The sequence below is a fragment of the Myotis davidii genome, unplaced genomic scaffold (genome assembly GCF_000327345.1).
Source record: "Myotis davidii unplaced genomic scaffold, ASM32734v1 scaffold573, whole genome shotgun sequence".
NCBI classification, from domain to species: domain Eukaryota; kingdom Metazoa; phylum Chordata; class Mammalia; order Chiroptera; family Vespertilionidae; genus Myotis; species Myotis davidii.
Genome location: NW_006285997.1, coordinates 4,142,479 through 4,159,926, shown reverse-complemented (window position 1 = coordinate 4,159,926; position 17,448 = coordinate 4,142,479). Strand labels below are relative to the sequence as shown.

The window sequence follows — 17,448 nt, the reverse complement described above, 5'->3', positions numbered from 1 at the left end:
TGTAAAGCTTAGTGGGGCCACTGCAGGCCTTTAAGCAGAAGAGCAATATGGCCCCTGTCCTCCTGGTTCCTATATTTTTTAATTAGTCTGATGATTACAAGGTCCCGTGGACATGGCACCTTGGTCCCTTTAGGTTCTCCTTCTCCTCACCTGGCATGCTGCTCGTTTCAATTTCTTTCAGCCAGTGAACATCTACCTGGGACACGCTGACGGCTTCGGCAGCTGACCGGGCACATTATACACTCACTTAAGGAGAATGTGGGGATTTGGTTATCAAGATTTTTTAATATGTTTCTTATTGATTTGTATACAGAGAGGAAGGGAGAGGGATAAAGAGATAGAAACATCAATGAGAGAGAAACATTGATTGGCTGCCTCCTGCATGCCGCCTACTGGGGATTGAGCCTGCAACCAGGACATATGCCCTGATGGGGAATCAAACCACTGAGCCACACTGGCCGGGCCAATGTGTTTTAAAAACTTAAACGTAGTCAGCATCATTCCCCATCCTGTGTTGCCTTGTTGAATAGTACTGACGTGATCGCCGAGGTGCTATGTGTCCTGCTGGTGGGGGCTCCACACCTCATGGCTCCTGCCCTGTTCTCACAGCTTCATTGCACACCTTCCCATTCCCCCTGCGTGTGTACAGCCTTGGTTTGCAAAGGGCAGTTCAGGAGGCACCAGAGGGAGGAAAGGAGAGAAGAGAAAGGGTTGGGAGCTTCTTGTTCCATCTTCAAAGGAAGCAGAGCGTGGGCTCGTCCAGGTTGTTTTCCAATTGGAAGAGAGTCCTAGAACCAGAGTTTGGATGAAACCTGGCTTTTTCTTGCCAAAAAAAGAGTATAAGATGGAAATGGAGGTCAATGTGAATAAGTCAGGGTGATGGTAAACTCTGAGGACAGTTTGCCTCCTCTGGAATTAGAGATTTATGCTAGCAAAGAGTTAGGGAGGAATCTGAAATGTTTATGGTACTGAAGTGTAAGAAACACTGTCTGGTTGTTTAGCTAATCTTTCATTGGGCTTGCTTTTAAAAACGCGTTTCGATTTGAAGTAGCCTAGGAAAGATGAACTGTTCCAAGCCATAACTCGGATGCCCAGTGGAAAGAAGATGGATCCTTTTTCATTCGTTTTGAGAAATTTCCAAGCAGACAGAGGTTTTTGTACCTTCCTTTGCAGTTCCCTCATCCACACATAACTTTTATCAAGAACTAGAATTACAAGGCTCTGTTACTTCTTTCTAACTTTAGGTCCTACGGAAATTACTACTGGGATCCTGTTTCTTTTCTGGGCTGAACATTTGTTGTGCCTATGCGTTCTCATGGATGCTCCATGCATTACCACCACTAAGATTCATTTCTTAGAGGTGTGTATCAGCGACAGCAGGGAACTTTCCACGAACCTTGGTTCACAGGGCAGCCGGGCGTGCTGGGGGTGGGCGTAAGAGGCCCTGCACTACATGCTGCTGTAATTACTTTCAACCTCCCCACGGAAAGCAGATAATATTGTGTGAAAAACAGAAAGGGTTTTGGTTTCCATTGCCTCCTCCTAATCTCTTAGCCTAAACTCATTCAAGCAATGGTTGTGGGCCATGCACCTTCCTAGGCTTGGGGTACAGCAGCAAACACAACAGACAAAGATCCTTGCCAATTTGGAGCTCTTACAGGTATGCTAGAGGGAGACAGTAAAGAATAGCATGATGAATAGCTAAACCGCACAGTATGATAGAAAACGTTAAGTGTTGGTGTTCACAGGTGATAAATACTGTGGAAAAAGAAAAGGACTGTTGGAAAAGGGACAGTTACAAGACTATAATTTTAAATTGGTTGTGTAGAAGGCAACTTTTGAACAAAAACTTGAAGAAGGTGAGGGGTTTATTTGTGCCAAGGTCAGAGATAAGTGTCCCAGGTGGAGAGAATGGGCCTGGCACGTGCCAGGGACTGTGAGAGGCCAGCGAGGCAGAGCGGAGGAGCTGAGGACAGAGCTGAGGACAGAGGATCGGACTTCGCTTTCTCTCCATGTGAAATAGGGAGGACCATTGTGGACAGAGGAGTGATATGCTCTTACCTTTTGAAAGGATCCCTGGATGCTGTATTAAGAACAGTCTATAGGGGGTGGGTGATCAAAGAGAAAAATGGAAAGTCAGTTTGAAGGTTACCCAATGAGGAATTTAGCAATAATTCAGGTAAGAGATGATGGTGGGTTGTACCAAAGTGGTAGCAGTGATGAGCATGGTGAGGAGTGTCTGACTCTGGTTATATTTTAAAGGTAGAGATGGTAGACTTCTGAACACAGTCGCTTTGATGTGTCAGACGAAGAAGGGAATGCAGAGCGACCCCAAGAGCTTTGGGTCAAACCACTGGCAGGATGGCGTTGAGACGGGAGAGGCTGTGGGTGGGACAGCTGGTGGGGAGGTCAGGAGTGCAGGTGGGGCAGGTTGAGTTTGGAATGCTGTCAGAATTTCAAGAGGAGATACTGAGTAAGCATGTAGTTGGGCGTAGGAGCCTGAAGTTCAGTTCAGGAGAGAAAGCTGGACTGGACTTGTAGAATTAGGAGTTATCAGCATGACAATGATATTTAAGCTTGGAAGTTGGGTCAGTTCTCCGAGGAAATGAGTTCAGAAAAGAGGTGAGAGAAAAAAAGAAGAAGAAAAAAGGTGAGGATTAAGACTGAGTGGTGGATAGTGGTTTGGGAGAACACGAGGAACCAGCGAAGGATGCTGGGAAGGAGCGTGCAAGAGGGTGGAGGAATCAGGAGACTGTGATTCCCGGAAGTCAGGTGAAGAATGAGTCTCCAATAAGGTGGAACGTCAGCCTTGCCAAATGCTGCTAATGGGTCAAGTGAGTTGAGGGCTGAGAAGAGCCAGTAGATGTGGAGGCTGTGGGTGACCCTGACAGAAGCAACTTCCCTCGAGTGGTGGAGGCGAAGGCTAGACTGGAGGATGTAGGAGAGAAAGGAAAGGAAAGAATTGGAAATAGCAAATATAGACAACTCTTTGGAGAAATTTTGCTGCCACCAGGAGCAAGGAAATGAAGGAAGATGCAAGGAAGTGGGGTCAAGAGATAGTAAATGATTCCTGTTTATCACTTATATCGACCACAATCTTTGTTCATTCTTTACTGAGCTGCTATTTCCTACCGGGCACAGTGTTTTGCCAGGCCAGGCAACCAATTAATGTGTTCCTTGACTAACACGTGACTCATTTTCCCAGAGGTCAGACAGCTAAAGTGTTTGTTCTCAACAGTCACCATTCTCCTTTTCTCCAGCTTCAGGGAAGGAATTCTAACAATACCAGGCTAAGATGGCGATGGTCATAGTAGCCATGCTTATTATTCTTACACTTGTACATCACTTACTGTGAGACAGGCTATTCTAAATGCTTTACATAAATTAACCCATTTAGTCTTTATAATTGCCCGATGAACTAGGTACAATTATTATCCACACTCTACAAACAAGTAAATTGAGGCAGAGAAAGATTAAGTGATTAGTTTAACAAAACGACTAGTAATGGTGGGGCTGGGATTAAATTCTGACAGCAGCTCCCCTGCCAACTCTCAAAGCCACTGAAGAGCTTTCAGAGCAAGATGCTCACTAGAGAGATTTCACTGCACGTCATACACGAATCTGTCAGGGCCGAGGAGCTGAGTTCTCTGAGGAACAAGACAATGCATGGGCTGGTTCACTGGCCTGCACTTCAGTCCTGCGATGATGTGGTGGAACACTCATCAAAGATACCTTTTCTAAGGACTGTATTTCCTCAAGTTCCATGAACTCCTTTTCATATCAACAAGTATATATTAAGCACCTACTCTTTGTATAAGAGGAAAAAAATTTAACTGCTTCCCTTTATGTGTTTATTTTGCTGTGGGAAGCTTATTTGTTTATCATCAGGCTGTAGAACCATCTGGAAACTAAAATAGAAAGGACTGCATATGTGACCATAATACTTTACTGTTTTTAAGGGATCCTTAAAATTTCTGTATCATTAGAGATGAGGTCTGAGCTAAATGACTCTTTGTTGAGCATTAATTCTTAGAGCACTGGCCAACTGTTGCCACCGAATCCCTCACTAATAATCCCTTCCTTTTCCAGAAGGACTTGCCAACACCCATAAAGTACTCGCGGGGAGAATTAAAGTCATATAAAAATAATTGGCGCTTGCTTCCTTCAGGCATACATTTAATGCGTTCCTCTGTTCCCCCGCTCTGCGGCTGCCTCCTATGTTTAGTAACACTAGGTCAGCAGACTTCCTCTCGAAGGTTCATCTGCTGGCCATTTCCGTTTCCCATGAGAAAGCAAACCCACCACTGCTTCACCCTTTTATCCTAATGCTCCGTCCACTTATGTCATGTTGCCCTGTGGGTTTGCGCCTCTCAGTAGTAATGGCGCTGCTGGTAAATAGAAAGCAACAAATGGGATTTTGTGTCTGATCTTCCTCGTCGTCATTTGAACCTTTTAACAATTCCTGTTGGGATCTCAGAAGGGTGTTATCTGCGATAGCAGGTCATCAAAGATTTCATCTGTAAACGAATGTGTGCGCTCTTTGGGGGAATTCTTTTAACGCCCTGTTGACAGTTTTGGTTTTGGCGACTGGGCCACCTGGAGACATCCCACCACTGGTCTGCTTACCCCGTCCTGAGCATCTACCCAAATGTGTGTATAGGGTGTCAAGTATAAATCATGCTGTCCTCAGTGTGATTGGCCAGCTGTAATCGCTTTCAAATGTTGGGGGTTAGAGCTGAAAATAATAGCTGACGTTTATGGGGGCCTACTCTGGGCCCGGCTCTGTGTTAACTGTATTGCTAACATTAGCTAATTTCACCTTCACCTCTCATAAGGTCAATGCTACATTTTCCTGCAGTTTAGAGGAGAGGAAACCACGGCCTGGGCGTCTGTGATACTCGCCTTGCCCGCCCCTTTTCGGGATGTCCCATGGTCACTGGGCGAGTCTCTCATCTTGAGTACGTGTCCCTTTTCTGCCAAATGGGACATTGTTTAATGTGCTATTTTCAAAATGTATCACATGCTCTCACTCATATGCAGAATCTAAAGAACAAAATACACTGAACAAAGTAGATCCAGAGACATAGAAACAGGGAACAGACTGTTGAAAGATACCATTAGAGAATAGAAGAGTTGCTTTAAACCGAGTCCTGGGTGTTTGTTGAGGTTCCTCATCACACGTGAGACAAGATGTTAAAGTGGACGCTCTCCAGGCCGCCGGTTCTCTCCCCTCAATCTGGTCAGAACCAGTCCCCAGCTGGGTTCCTCACCACCACTTGGCTGCTGGCGTTGCTGAAGACAGCACCGTTTGGTTAAGACGATGGCTTTCAGTTGGGTTGTGGAAAGACACCCAAGTTGAAGACATGTCACTGGGATCCTTGGGGAATTAAGAGCCATTGATGCGAGGGGGAGGCCATGGTGAACATGGCTCTCTTACTGCACCGTGTTTGCTGGAGGAGAGTTCTGCTCCTACTATTTCACTCTTCTAAAGAAATTATTATTGCAGAACCACTGGCTTCCTTTCTTTCTGAACTGTAGCTATGATGTTTTATTTGTACATATTTTGAGAGAGTTGGTCTCTGAAGAGGGAGTTAGGAAAGTATTGAAATGGAAATGTCTTCAAATTATCTCTCTCCAGTGTACACTGGATCTCCTTAGGATCGAGAAGCGAAGTGGAACTTAAACACCAGCTTCTCTTTGTATCAGTCTAGGGAAGAGCTGGCTCAGAGGTGGTCGATCTTGCCTGTTGCTCCAGACACTGACCGCCTGGCAAGGAAAGCAAATATTAACTTTCCCCGCTTCGCCACTTCCCACCAGGGCGGGTGCTACCTTTGTGTTTCTGTACCTGGTTAACATGCGGGAACACTGTGATGGGCGACTTGAACAAAATAGTGAGTAGGTGGTGTGTTGTTGTTAAGTTCTACTTTCCTGTTTTTACTGGGTGTGTGTCTTTCCAAGTGCTCCAGGTTAAGAACTACGTGTTAGGAAAACAGATGTAATGCAAATAATAGGATAGTTCTCATTTCCTTCAGTGAACCGGGCTCCGAGTTCCTGAGCGGTGGTCATTTTCCGGCACCTTCTCTCCTTATCAAACGCAGCCGCGCTGACCCAGCTCCTCCCCTGAGTTCATTGCATCATCAGTGATCACGTTCTGTAGACCAGACGACAGTCCACCTACACGTGGCAGGGGGTCACAGTGCGCTAACGCTGCGCAGAGATCACTCCTGCCAACAACTAATAGGGGAATTCGCTTTATGAAGCCTGTTTACAGACTGACATCTGGAGGAATTCTTGCCCTGGATCCATTCCAACCTGTTGGATTTATGGACTGTGCTTGCTTTTTGGTAAATAGGACTCTTTTTCTACAGGGTACATTCTGTTTACATAATTATCGATGGATGAAAGCAGCTACGTTTCTGTAGTTCTTAAACCTCTGAACCAAGTGGACCTCAGTTCCAAGCGGTGGTCCAGTTAAAGAATACGCGGACACCTATCGTTACCCAACGTGCGGAAACATCTTAATGCAGGAGCACCCTCTCTCTTAAACCCAGACTCTCCGGCTGGAGCCCTTCCACCCCAGGGGACTCAGTATTCAGCCTTTATGGGGAGTTTAAAACTTGTTGAGACACATGCTAGACCTCTTAAAATATATTAGACTCCCTTTTATTCACATACTCGGTCTCTGCTGTGAGGTGTGAAATGGAAATATTTTCAAACATAGGTACATGCGTAGTCTTGAACACGTTTTACGTTCTCGCCCTGTGTGGGGGGATCAAAGCTTGTTATTAGGCAGTGGAATTGAACTCCCAAACTTTTCACAGGGCGTCACGTTGGTCACCATCACAGTGACCTTCACCCGCCCTTCTGTGGTTAAGCATTTAGTATCTCTCGTTAGTGGACAAGCTACTGTCAGTGCAGTCAGTATGGCATCTGCAAAGAAGGAAAGTTGTAGACTGGAATGAAAAAGGACGTAGAAACCCTCTATCGTGTGTTGGAACTGGGAACCTGAGACTAGGCAGAGGGCATTTTTCCTGCTTTGCTGAGTGTGGGGACTGTGAAGTTGCCCCAGGTGAAGGCTGGAATGCCTCCACATCACAGCCGAGTAAAGGGTAGGATGGAAGTGGAGATGAGGAAGATGTGGACATGTGTCCTCAGGTTCCCTCTCGAGAGCAGCAGTGTGTCATGTGGTATCTACTTGATGTTCCCAACCTAATGCCGTGTTACGTTCTTAAGGCTTTATGTCCTTTGGTGACGTCGATGCCTGTTGTATTTATTAACCATCTTGTCCATGTGTTTTTCTGGAAAGCATCTGCTTAGTAAGCACCTTTGTAAACCCAATTTCACAGAAATGTTGGCTCTCCAGAATGGCCCTTAAGGTTAGAAAACACACACACACACACACACACACACACACACACACACACACACACACGTCATTCATTTAAAACATTCCCGCCAGCACAGCTTCCCCAGTTCTGGTGTGCTCTCAGGGAAATGTTAGGTCCAAGTACGAGGTGGACTGGGCCTTTGATCTGAAGTCCAGTTGGAAGAAAAGGTCAGTGGGGGTTTGATCTCAAGGATTGAAGCCACTTCTCCTCTAGAGCTTTTTGCTTTTTATCTCTTCTGCGGCCCTTGTGCATGTCGTTGCCTGTGTTTTCTCCACATTTCTTCCTAGCTCCACCTCCTAATCCGCATGATGAGACATTTTTCAAACTGCTAACATATTTATATACTTTAATATTTTATCATCTACACCTTCAGTAAGTCACCCCAAATATTTCACAGAAAATAGAATGTGTTGATAAATCATTTTTCTCCTCCTTTTCTCTTCACCTTCCATCTTTCTCTCTCTTCTGCCCACTTCCCTTCCTGCCACTCTTCCATTCTGCCAAATGCTTGGCCTTTTAGTTTACATCTCCTTGACCTAGAAAAGAAGTGTATTTTATTTATTTTTAAAATATATTTTTATTTCAGAGAGAGGAAGGGAGATGGACAGAGAGATAGAAACATCAATGAGAGAAAATCATCAATCAGCTGCCTCCTGCACACTCCACACTGGGGATCGAGCCTGCAATCTGGGCATGTGCCCTGACCAAGAATTGAACCATGACCTCCTGGATCATAGGTCAACACTCAACCACTGAGCAACACTGGCTGGGCAAAAGTGTATTTTAAAAAACTAGAAAAATAAACAGAGTAGGGGAGAATTATCAGGAAAACTTTCATATATGTCTGTATGCCTGTGTGCATATGTGTGCACACTTACAGAGAGAGAGCGAGAGAGAGAGAGAGAGAGAGAGAGAGAGAGAGAGAGGATAGAACTTTTTCAAATGAATATATTTATAGGGAATTTTTTAACTACTCATAGTCCCTCAGGGAAGCTCTTCATATTTACTAATAAGATAGTGAAATATTATTTTCAAAGCACCCATTCCCCACACTTCACATGAATTAGAAGCCTTTGAAATAAAATCTGAATGTTAACCTCAAAAAACACGTTATCCATCAAGTATATCTTGATGAAAAGAAAAATGTCATTGGTGTATATTTTGAGGTTTCTGCTGTTTCTAATTCTTAGTGGCAGTTCAGGCCCATGAACTGAAGATTCTTTGGTTGGCAAGTCAGAGCAAGGTCTGCGGTCATTTGTGATTCTCAGTGTCTCCTGTTCCATTCCTCTTAAAGTATGAAGAAAAATGAAGAAAAGACTTTTTCCTCCCTGAAGGAATGGAATATTCATGCCCATGCACCTACTTGATTGCCAAGGCCACTGTGGCAAGAAAATAAGTCAGCAAAGTTCTAGGATATACCCAAAGCAGAGCTTGCAGCCTGTGATTTTCTGTGTCGCTGAAAGGAAGTGCTAGTCAGTACAAGCCAGCCCACGGAGATTTCTCTGGAAAAAGGGATGCTCTTGAGGAAGTGCCAATGGTTTGGGCACCGGAGATCCCGGAACACGCTCTGGGCCCTCAGGGGCCTCAGCCACCCTCTCTGAGCTCTGTTCTGCTCTCTTCTCAATGAAGGGGGTTAAACCAAGAGCGAAAGTTCTCTGATCCATAGAAATGGTGTGGAAAGTGCTTCTGTGCCAAGAAAATGAATAAAAGGCAGAGACGATCAAATGTACCATATGCCAAGCACTGTGCTAGGTGTCCATGGTCTCTTGAGCCTCATGAAGGTGCTCAGTAAGACCCTCATTTTATAGATGAGGCAACTAGTAACCTGCCCTGGGTCCTCCAGCTGGATCAGCCCATCCACTGCTGGAACTTCACAGTCTAGCCCAGGGGTGGGCAAACTTTTTGACTCGAGGGCCACAATGCGTTCTTAAACTGGACTGGAAGGCCAGAACAAAAGCATGGATGGAGTGTTTGTGTGAACTAATATAAATTCAAAGTAAACATCAATACATAAAAGGGTACGGTCTTTTATTTCAATAGTTTTATTCATTTGAACCGGGCCGGATCCGGCCCGCGGGCCATAGTTTGCCCACGGCTGGTGTAGCCTCACCTTGCTGTTGGCCTCCTTCCCCTGGAGTGGCCTCTCCAGCCAGGGCCCACTGGCTTCTACCTTTGATAGAGGAGAAGGAGCCCCTGGAGACACTCCTACTAAGAATTTATGAAAAGGATCCTTTAAAGTCTCCCCCCAGTCTGATCATGAGAAAACCACCAGACAGGGTTCCGTGGACGGGCATTGTGCAGGACACCTGCCCAATACTCAGACCAGGTCAGGCCCTCAGAAACCAGGGGAGCCCGAGACTTGGTCACAGCCAAGACGAGCCAACGGAGACCTGGCAGCAAAAGTCATGAGGGACCGGATCTGTGGGAGCTTCGTTTTCTTCTCCGTAAACAGAATAATAACACCTGCTCCGTGGTGTGGTTTGTAGGAGCTAAGTGAGATAACATGGGCAGAGTCTCTAGCATTTAGAAAGCACTTAATAATGATCGTTATTGTTACCATGATCTATGGGCTTGGGAAAGAGATTAAAAATAAGCCTGTTAACACACCGATGGCTTTGTGAACCAACGTCACCCAATAAATTTGATGTAAAAAATACGCCTGGGCCAAAACCGATTTGGCTCAGTGGATAGAGCGTCGGCCTGTGGACTGAAGGGTCCCAGGTTCAATTCCGGTCAAGGGCATGTACCTGGGTTGCGGGCACATCCCCAGTGGGAGATGTGCAGGAGGCAGCTGATCGATGTTTCTCTCTCATCGATGTTTCTAACTCTCTATCTCTCTCCCCTTCCTCTCTGTAAAAAATCAATAAAATATATTAAAAAAAAATACGCCTGGTTCTTCCGGATGGGCCCCTTGCCGAGTGCAGAGGTAGCAGGGCCAGCTCTGTTGCCCTGATGAGTGATTCTAACGCTGATGCTTCTTTCATGCATGTGGAAATGCTTTCCTTTGAGTTTTCCTCGGCATCCATTTCTTTTTCAGAGACAACACAGAGGAATGAATGGTAAGGTGTGTTTTCCTCAGACCTGGGGTCCTGCCACTTCCTCTCATTTGAATGCGGCTGACCCCCCGTCTTTCTTCATAAATCTCCTCACCTGTAAAGCTCAACTTAAGTGTGAGGCTTTGGGCTCAGTGTGTGAAAACCCTCAGTGGGAAAAAATCACACTTCATTCACAAGAAGACTGGCTGTGGGAAACCTGTGCCGTCTACGGCATGTTGTATGCATCCAGGAAACGGCAGATGGGTCACTCGAGTGGTAGCGTTGTCAGGAAATTCTCACGAGTTTCCCGTGCAGGACTTCAGTGGGGAGGATGAGGTACCTACACCCAGTGTGGTGCCAGCCCACCCTTCGTCACTTGGAACTGACGTGGGATTGAAAGCTCCCACAATGCAGTGTGTGGCTTTGCTGCTGAACTAGGAGGCGTCTGCGTCTGTCCTGGAAAGTGCTGGTCATCAGGGATAGAGTCAGATTCCAGAGACCAGCCCACGTCACCAGCAGCCTTCCTCTTCACCCCAGGAAGGGCTCGTCCCCTGTGGCCAGTGGGCCCTGCTATCCTATGGCTTCTGATGCTCTGGTGTTGGAGGGAATGTCTGCTGAAGCGTGCTATCGTGTGATGTCCCAGACGCACTAGGTTTTGTCCTTTCTGACTTCAGAAAGGAAAGCTTAAAGGCAACACCATCGCTGCTGTTGCTAAGTGATCGGTCGTCAGTATAATATGTCTTTAGGGGCAATAACTCATTCCCAGTGTTTTCACCAAAGAGAGACATATAATAGGATTATTCTTTCTGGTCCGCTCTTGAAGACGGTTGTCACATCATTTGTTATATGGTTGATTGGCACTTTTTTCCAGCTGCCCTTGCCGCTGAAGGGGCAGATTTTGGGGGCCCAGCTCTGAGAGTATCATTTGTGTTTTCCAACTAGGCGGCTGCGCTCCGATTCCAGAGTCAGACCTGGAGGAAAGGGCAACAGAACAAGACTCCACCGAGCTGTTCAGCAGCCACAAGCACCTCACGGCGGAGCCGCCCACGCCTGGTAAGGGAAGGGGTGGCCTTCACAAGCCCCAGGTCAGGGCCAGCTGCTCGTTTTCTCCCTTCCTCCTCCCTCCCCTCCACTTCGGCGCAACTCAGTTTGATCATTTGTTTATTCCTTTCAATATTCAGGCCAAGCATGTCAAACTCGCGGCCGGCAGACCACATGTTTGACATGCTTGATTCTGACCTTCTCCTCTCTGTCACTCTCTTTTTTCTAGAAGTTGCACCCCTGCAAGGAGTCTCGGAATAGTTCACGTAGAGTTGTCCGGTTGAGGGGAAGATGGCTTGCCCCGGGCTGACGCTGTGTGGACCTCGTGCCAAGCGCAGGCGTAGGGCTGGCCCAGGTGCTTCCTCTAGCTCACCTGTCTGGACATGGCACCGTGTAGAGATGGGGGCCAGGACTTTTATTTTGATGGGCAAGTCCACTGAAACTTGTCCTACCAGGAGACGACATTGCTGCTTGGTCATCCGTGGGTTACAGCCACGGGAGACAGTGACACGGCATCTTTCTGGGACAGACTTTATAATGCAGAGACCTAGATCCAAAATAATTTGATAACCGTTATTTTTCAGAATTCTTATATATAGTACATGTATCAAGTTTAATAAAACAGCTCATTGTCAAACAATATCTTGGAGTTGGTTTATAATCAGAGGCTTATCTGGTGACTTCTCTACATAATTTCTTCAGAGGAAAGAAATAAAAAGGAATCGAAAACTTGGCTACTCCACGGTAAGACCCAAACAGGATTGTTTTATGAATGAACCAAGAACTTTCATAGGATTGACTCACTTAGGCGAAAAGCAGAAGAAGGTAAGTTTCCTTCTGTTATATGTTAAAATGTTTTCAAGGAAGCAAGTTCACAAACATCCTCTTCATTACCCCAATGGGTGATACCTTTTAAAATTCCAGAGGGAAGGTGACGCACGCTTTATTACGGTTAAAATGTGAGGTTTTTATGTGTAAGAAGTAAAAGAGACTTTGCCAATTTCAAGCTAAAATGAGAGTTGCAAGACTGATTCATTGAAACCAAGTGTGTCTGCCGGTTTGGAATGCCTTTAGCAGCACCAGGGGGAATGATCCGTGGTGTTTCTCTTGTGAAGTGTCGCAAACTGCAGAGGATGTGTTGTGTACTATTTCCAGCCTTCTTCTGTAGCATACGCAGCAGAATATGTCATATTTTTAATTGTCAGGTGTGTGAGTGAACAATTTCTAGACCTTGGCCAGAATCAACCATTAGGTGAATATCGCCCAGCCCGTGGGACCGGTGGAAGGTGTCAGGGCTGTCGGTGCGCCCAGAGCTGCAGAAGCACAGCACTCTGGCTGTCTTTCTCATTTTCCTGGAAGAAGGGGTGCAAGAGAAGCGAATTGCTTCGTAAACCTGTGTTCTTTGCTATCTGGTTCCCGTGGCCGGCGTGGTACTGTGCACCTGCCCATTTCTGTTCTCCTTTCTCTGTCTTTTTGAGTCCCGTCCCGTCTTCTTCTAACTGCCTTGAACTCAGCTTCTTTTTCTCTGTGTTTCCATGTTCGTCTGCATGGGCCAGTCTTTCTTTACCTTCGCCAGCCCCCCTCCACCAATTCTTTCCCTTCGTCTTTTGATTTTCTCCTTGATTTCCCTCAATATAACACTGATGCCTGTTGTCCGATGTGTAAAGGTGACTTAAGTGCCTGAGGGCAGTGGTTTCTGTCTCTGTCCATCCGTCCTCCATGGTTTTCCGCTCATCTGCGCCTCCGTGGTTGCTGGGTTCTGTGGGGGAGAGACTGTCAAGTTCAGTCCAGAGGCTTCCTAGCTCTGGTTTGGGGATTTAGGTGACTTTTGTTGCTATAATTACACGTGATACTGAGGGTTTGTATGTTAAGAAGTATATTTGTAAAATGTTTTCCTGGAAATCATTGTTAGTGTCTTAAGCCTGTTAGCTCAGTTTTAGTAATTTTACTTTTCATTTGAATCACTTTAATACAGAACTCCCAATATATGCATCATGCACATATTTAAAAATAGATCATCATGCACATATTTAAAAATATATTCCCCAAGGAAAGAAGTTACTTATTTAACCTTTTCAACATGATCATATTTAAAATATCAGTTCTAAAATGATAAAATAATTTGATTCATGACTTGAAAGTACCTTTTGATAAAGGAACTCCTGAATTTAAGTTGCAGATCTGTCTTTTAACCCTGACTTTGGCCTCAGTATTTAAAAGCACACGTAAAGTGTTTCTGCTAACAGAAAAATAGTGGGGCCAAGAATTACTCTGGAGCCAAATTATACTTGGAGTGGCCTTTTGAAAATCAAGACCCAAATAATTGTTAATTGTTCCCATTATTTTGGCACTAGTATTTCAGTCTTTAATAACACTTTTTTATGATCTCTCTCGTGTGTGTGTGTGTGTGTGTGTGTGTGTGTGTGTACATAATCTTGGAGTAACTACAAGCTGGGAGAAGTCAGATCCAGGTTTCTGATTAGCCAGATAGTCTCATGATTACCCAGCATATCAGAGTAGGTGCTAATGAAATAGCAGACACCTAGAGAATGCTTACTACTTGTGGGTGCTTTGTACGCACTATTCTGTTCACTCCTCATGACATCACTGTAATGTAGGTGGTAGTGTTACTTGTATTTTACAAATGAGAGTTCTGAGGTTAACAGAGGCTAAATAATTTATCCAGCATCCCACAGTCAGTGTGTAGGAGAACTGGGATTTTAATCCAAAAGCCCAGACACCCGCCTCGCCCAACTAGACATTTAGACTGGTGGTAGGACTACAGTAAAATACAGTTTACAACTAGAGGCTTGTAGTCCCAGGTAGCCACGTTTCTTTGGTTTCTAATGTGGTTGCCCATTTTAAAGATTTACCTATTTGCCATTTATATTTCTCCTTTGGTGAATTGCCTGTTCATGCTATTCCTTTCCTTTTCTGAGGAGATTTGTGGTGGCGATAATGATTACCATATTTATTATAATAGTGTTTTGAAATAATATTAATCTTTGGTTGGTAGAGTATGACATGGCCATTGTCTCAACTTTTCACTTGTCTTTTAATCTTGTTCCTGAGTTTGTTTTTAATAGATGATTTAAAATTTTAAGTTGCCAGATGTTTGCCCCCTTTCTTTGTGGTTTGTGCCTTTGGTGCAGCCTGGGTGTCTAATGAATGCCCTCGCCTCTCCTCTCGGTGCCAGGCTGGGGCTGTACCTGGGCTTTGTCTGTGCTGAGCTGGTGCCCAGCGCGTCCTCTGCGGCAGAACCCTGGGCTGTGTGAGCCGCAGAGCTGTTTCCTCTTCTGCTCTCATATCTCCTGGAGATTTCATGTAAATATCTCATTTGCATGAATGCCTCCTAGGTTTCCCTCAGCCCCTTCACCCTGGGGACAATCACCCAAGTGACAGGCATTCCAGAATCCTTTCAAAATCCCACTCCCCTCTGATGTTCCTCCCCACCCCTGTGGGCCCTGCTTTAGGATGACTGGTGTCCCAGCAGGTTCCTCAGCTCATATAAAGAGCCTGGCCCACCCTCACCCACCTCCAGACACGGTCAGACATGTTCCCTCGCCTTAGGCTCCTGCTGGGGCACTGTGCCCACCTGAATCTGTGTGCAGAGGCAAGACAGGCATCAGCGATGGTGCCTGTGTCCCGATCCCCCAGTTCTCCAATCCCCTACGCTCTGTGGTTTCCTTGCCTCTCAGGGACTGGCTTGCAGTGTCCACAGGTCAAGTACACCTGGAGCCACAGGGTTCCGCCGGCTTGAGGAACTTCAACTTGTACTAGGAATGGCTTTGCTATGCTTCCATGATTCTTAAAAAGTTATTCTCTGGCTTGAAAGTGGCTAAGCCAAGAGACCTACCTCTGTGTTGTTTTTTAATCCTCACCAAGGACATCCTGAGAGAGAGAGAAAGAGGGAGAGAAAAACATCAATGTGAGAGAGGAACATTGATCATTTGGTTGCCTTTCATGTGTGCCCGGACTGGGAATTGAACCTGCAACCTAACCTTTCAGTGCACATTCCGGCTGGGCTGTGTTTTGTTTTTTAAATACCCGCCTCTAACTAGATGGTAGTCTGTGTCATAATCTACACGATTCCTTATCACATACAATTGTAGGAAAAGATGAGTAAAAACCAAAATAAAATGTATGCGATGAGTGTAACACCCCTTAAAAAGCATTTTATAAATGCAGAATCGCCAGCGGCCACCTGCCGCGGCAGCAAGGGCCTCATTGCATGCCCACAGCGTCGTCCATGGCCTCTGGTTCAGAGACGAGGCTGTGCCCACCGTAGTCCGGAGCTGCGGGGTGGGCGGCTGCAGAGAGGGGCTGGCTTCCGGCCTTGGCTGGACGGCAGGTCTGCTCTCTGCTTCCTTTCACAGAGCGTCTCTCCAGAGAATTCTTTAATGAATGTGTTGCTCTTGTCATGAGAGAGCAAGCCCCATCTGTGTGTGTGTGTCAGGATATCAGCGTTAGGATATAAACAGTAATTAGCAATGGACTCCTGTTGCTTGGCATTGGGTCTTTTAACAGCATGAGTTTTAGAAAATATTCTACTTGGACATTGTACTGTAGTGATCCTGAAAGGTGCAGAGTACAACATGTGAAAAGCGCATGATTAGTGTACCATAGAGCCATAGAACACTACTATGAGCATAGAATTGTATTGAGAATGATATTCTCTTTCTGTCCCTAACCTCTTCTGATGTGAGAAGTGATTGTGTCAATTAAATGCCAAAACAATGATAAAGTTGGATCAAGAGCTGGCCTCCCGGCAGCCTTCCTGTGTGTGCAGGTTGAAGTAGCTGGTGGGGCTTTTCTGCTTTCGCCCCTACACTGTGGAAGTGATGCGGAGACCATAGGTGGTGGGGGTTTTGTTGAACTGCGTTGTGACAGATACGACTTACAACATCGCCCAGCCGCCAGCGCCTAATGGGAGGAAGATGCCTGTGAGGTGGGCAGCGCCCCCTGCTCTGCGCCCTCCTAGGGCGCTGGGTGAGGAGCGATGGGCGGGGGTGGGATTCCTGGAACCCATTCCTCCAGCAGAGCAGCAAGCGATGATTTAGCCATGTGCAGATTTGACTGGAAGCCACATAAACATGTCCCGTGAGCCCCAATTAAGTGTCTCCCATTCAACTGCCCTGTAGCCAGAGCCCCCAAAGCATGGCCACGAACCTGGGTAAGGGAAGGGCCCTGGAGGTGAGCCTCATGACGTTAGGAATCCACCATCACTGCAGCCTGAGAAAGAGACTAGAGCAGTGATGGCGAACCTATGACACGCGAACTCATTTTTTTGGTTGATTTTTCTTTGTTAAATGGCATTTAAATATATAAAAGAAATATCAAAAATATAATTCTTTGTTTTACTATGGTTGCAAAGATCAAAAAATTTCTATATGTGACATGGCACCAGAGTTAAGTTAGGGTTTTTCAAAATGCTGACACACCGAGCTCAAAAGGTTCGCCATCACTGGACTAGAGACTATGCCTTAAAGAGTTCATTTGTTTTTTGAAAAAATTTCCTGGAAAAATAACTCCAAAAACTGGAAGTAATGCAGAGATCACATGTGTGGGGGTTTTATTGACTTGGACTTTAATGAGAAGAGTATGTGGATGGGGATGGAGCAGGCAGAGTTTGCAAGGACTATAGAAAATCCCTTTACCCGCATTCTAGGTCTCTTCATGTGTGCCCGTGTGAGCCTTGGTTGAGTGTGGGCTAAGTTCTAAGTGTGCATTTACTTTTCAGTTTTGCTGTTTAACTTTTCCCTGTGGCATCAGTGAGCCCCAGGGACCAGCAGGGCTATGGGTCTCTGGTGTGCATCCTTGACTCTGTAGAGAGGTGCTTCCCTTATATATTCAGGGACAGTTCTCCTGCCCTCAGCTCCCACCCACACTCCAGGCTGGGCACGAAAGACAGCGAGTCAGTCATCCATCCTACTGGCTGAAGGGATTTCAGATTTTAGAAGCACCTGGCAGGCTATCAAGTTTCC

General features: G+C 45.9%; 1 protein-coding gene across 1 annotated transcript in view; it reads left to right on the top strand.

Moving 5' to 3' along the window:
- BBS9 (Bardet-Biedl syndrome 9) overlaps positions 1 to 12,098 on the top strand; it is a 313,602-nt gene extending 301,504 nt beyond the window's left edge. Inside the window, exons 22-23 of the mRNA XM_015559690.1 lie at positions 11,366 to 11,476; positions 11,694 to 12,098. Coding sequence (XP_015415176.1) covers positions 11,366 to 11,476; positions 11,694 to 11,725 — 143 coding nt within the window. The 3' untranslated portion in view covers positions 11,726 to 12,098. The remainder of the gene's footprint in view (positions 1 to 11,365; positions 11,477 to 11,693) is intronic.
- Positions 12,099 to 17,448: the final 5,350 nt, after the last annotated feature.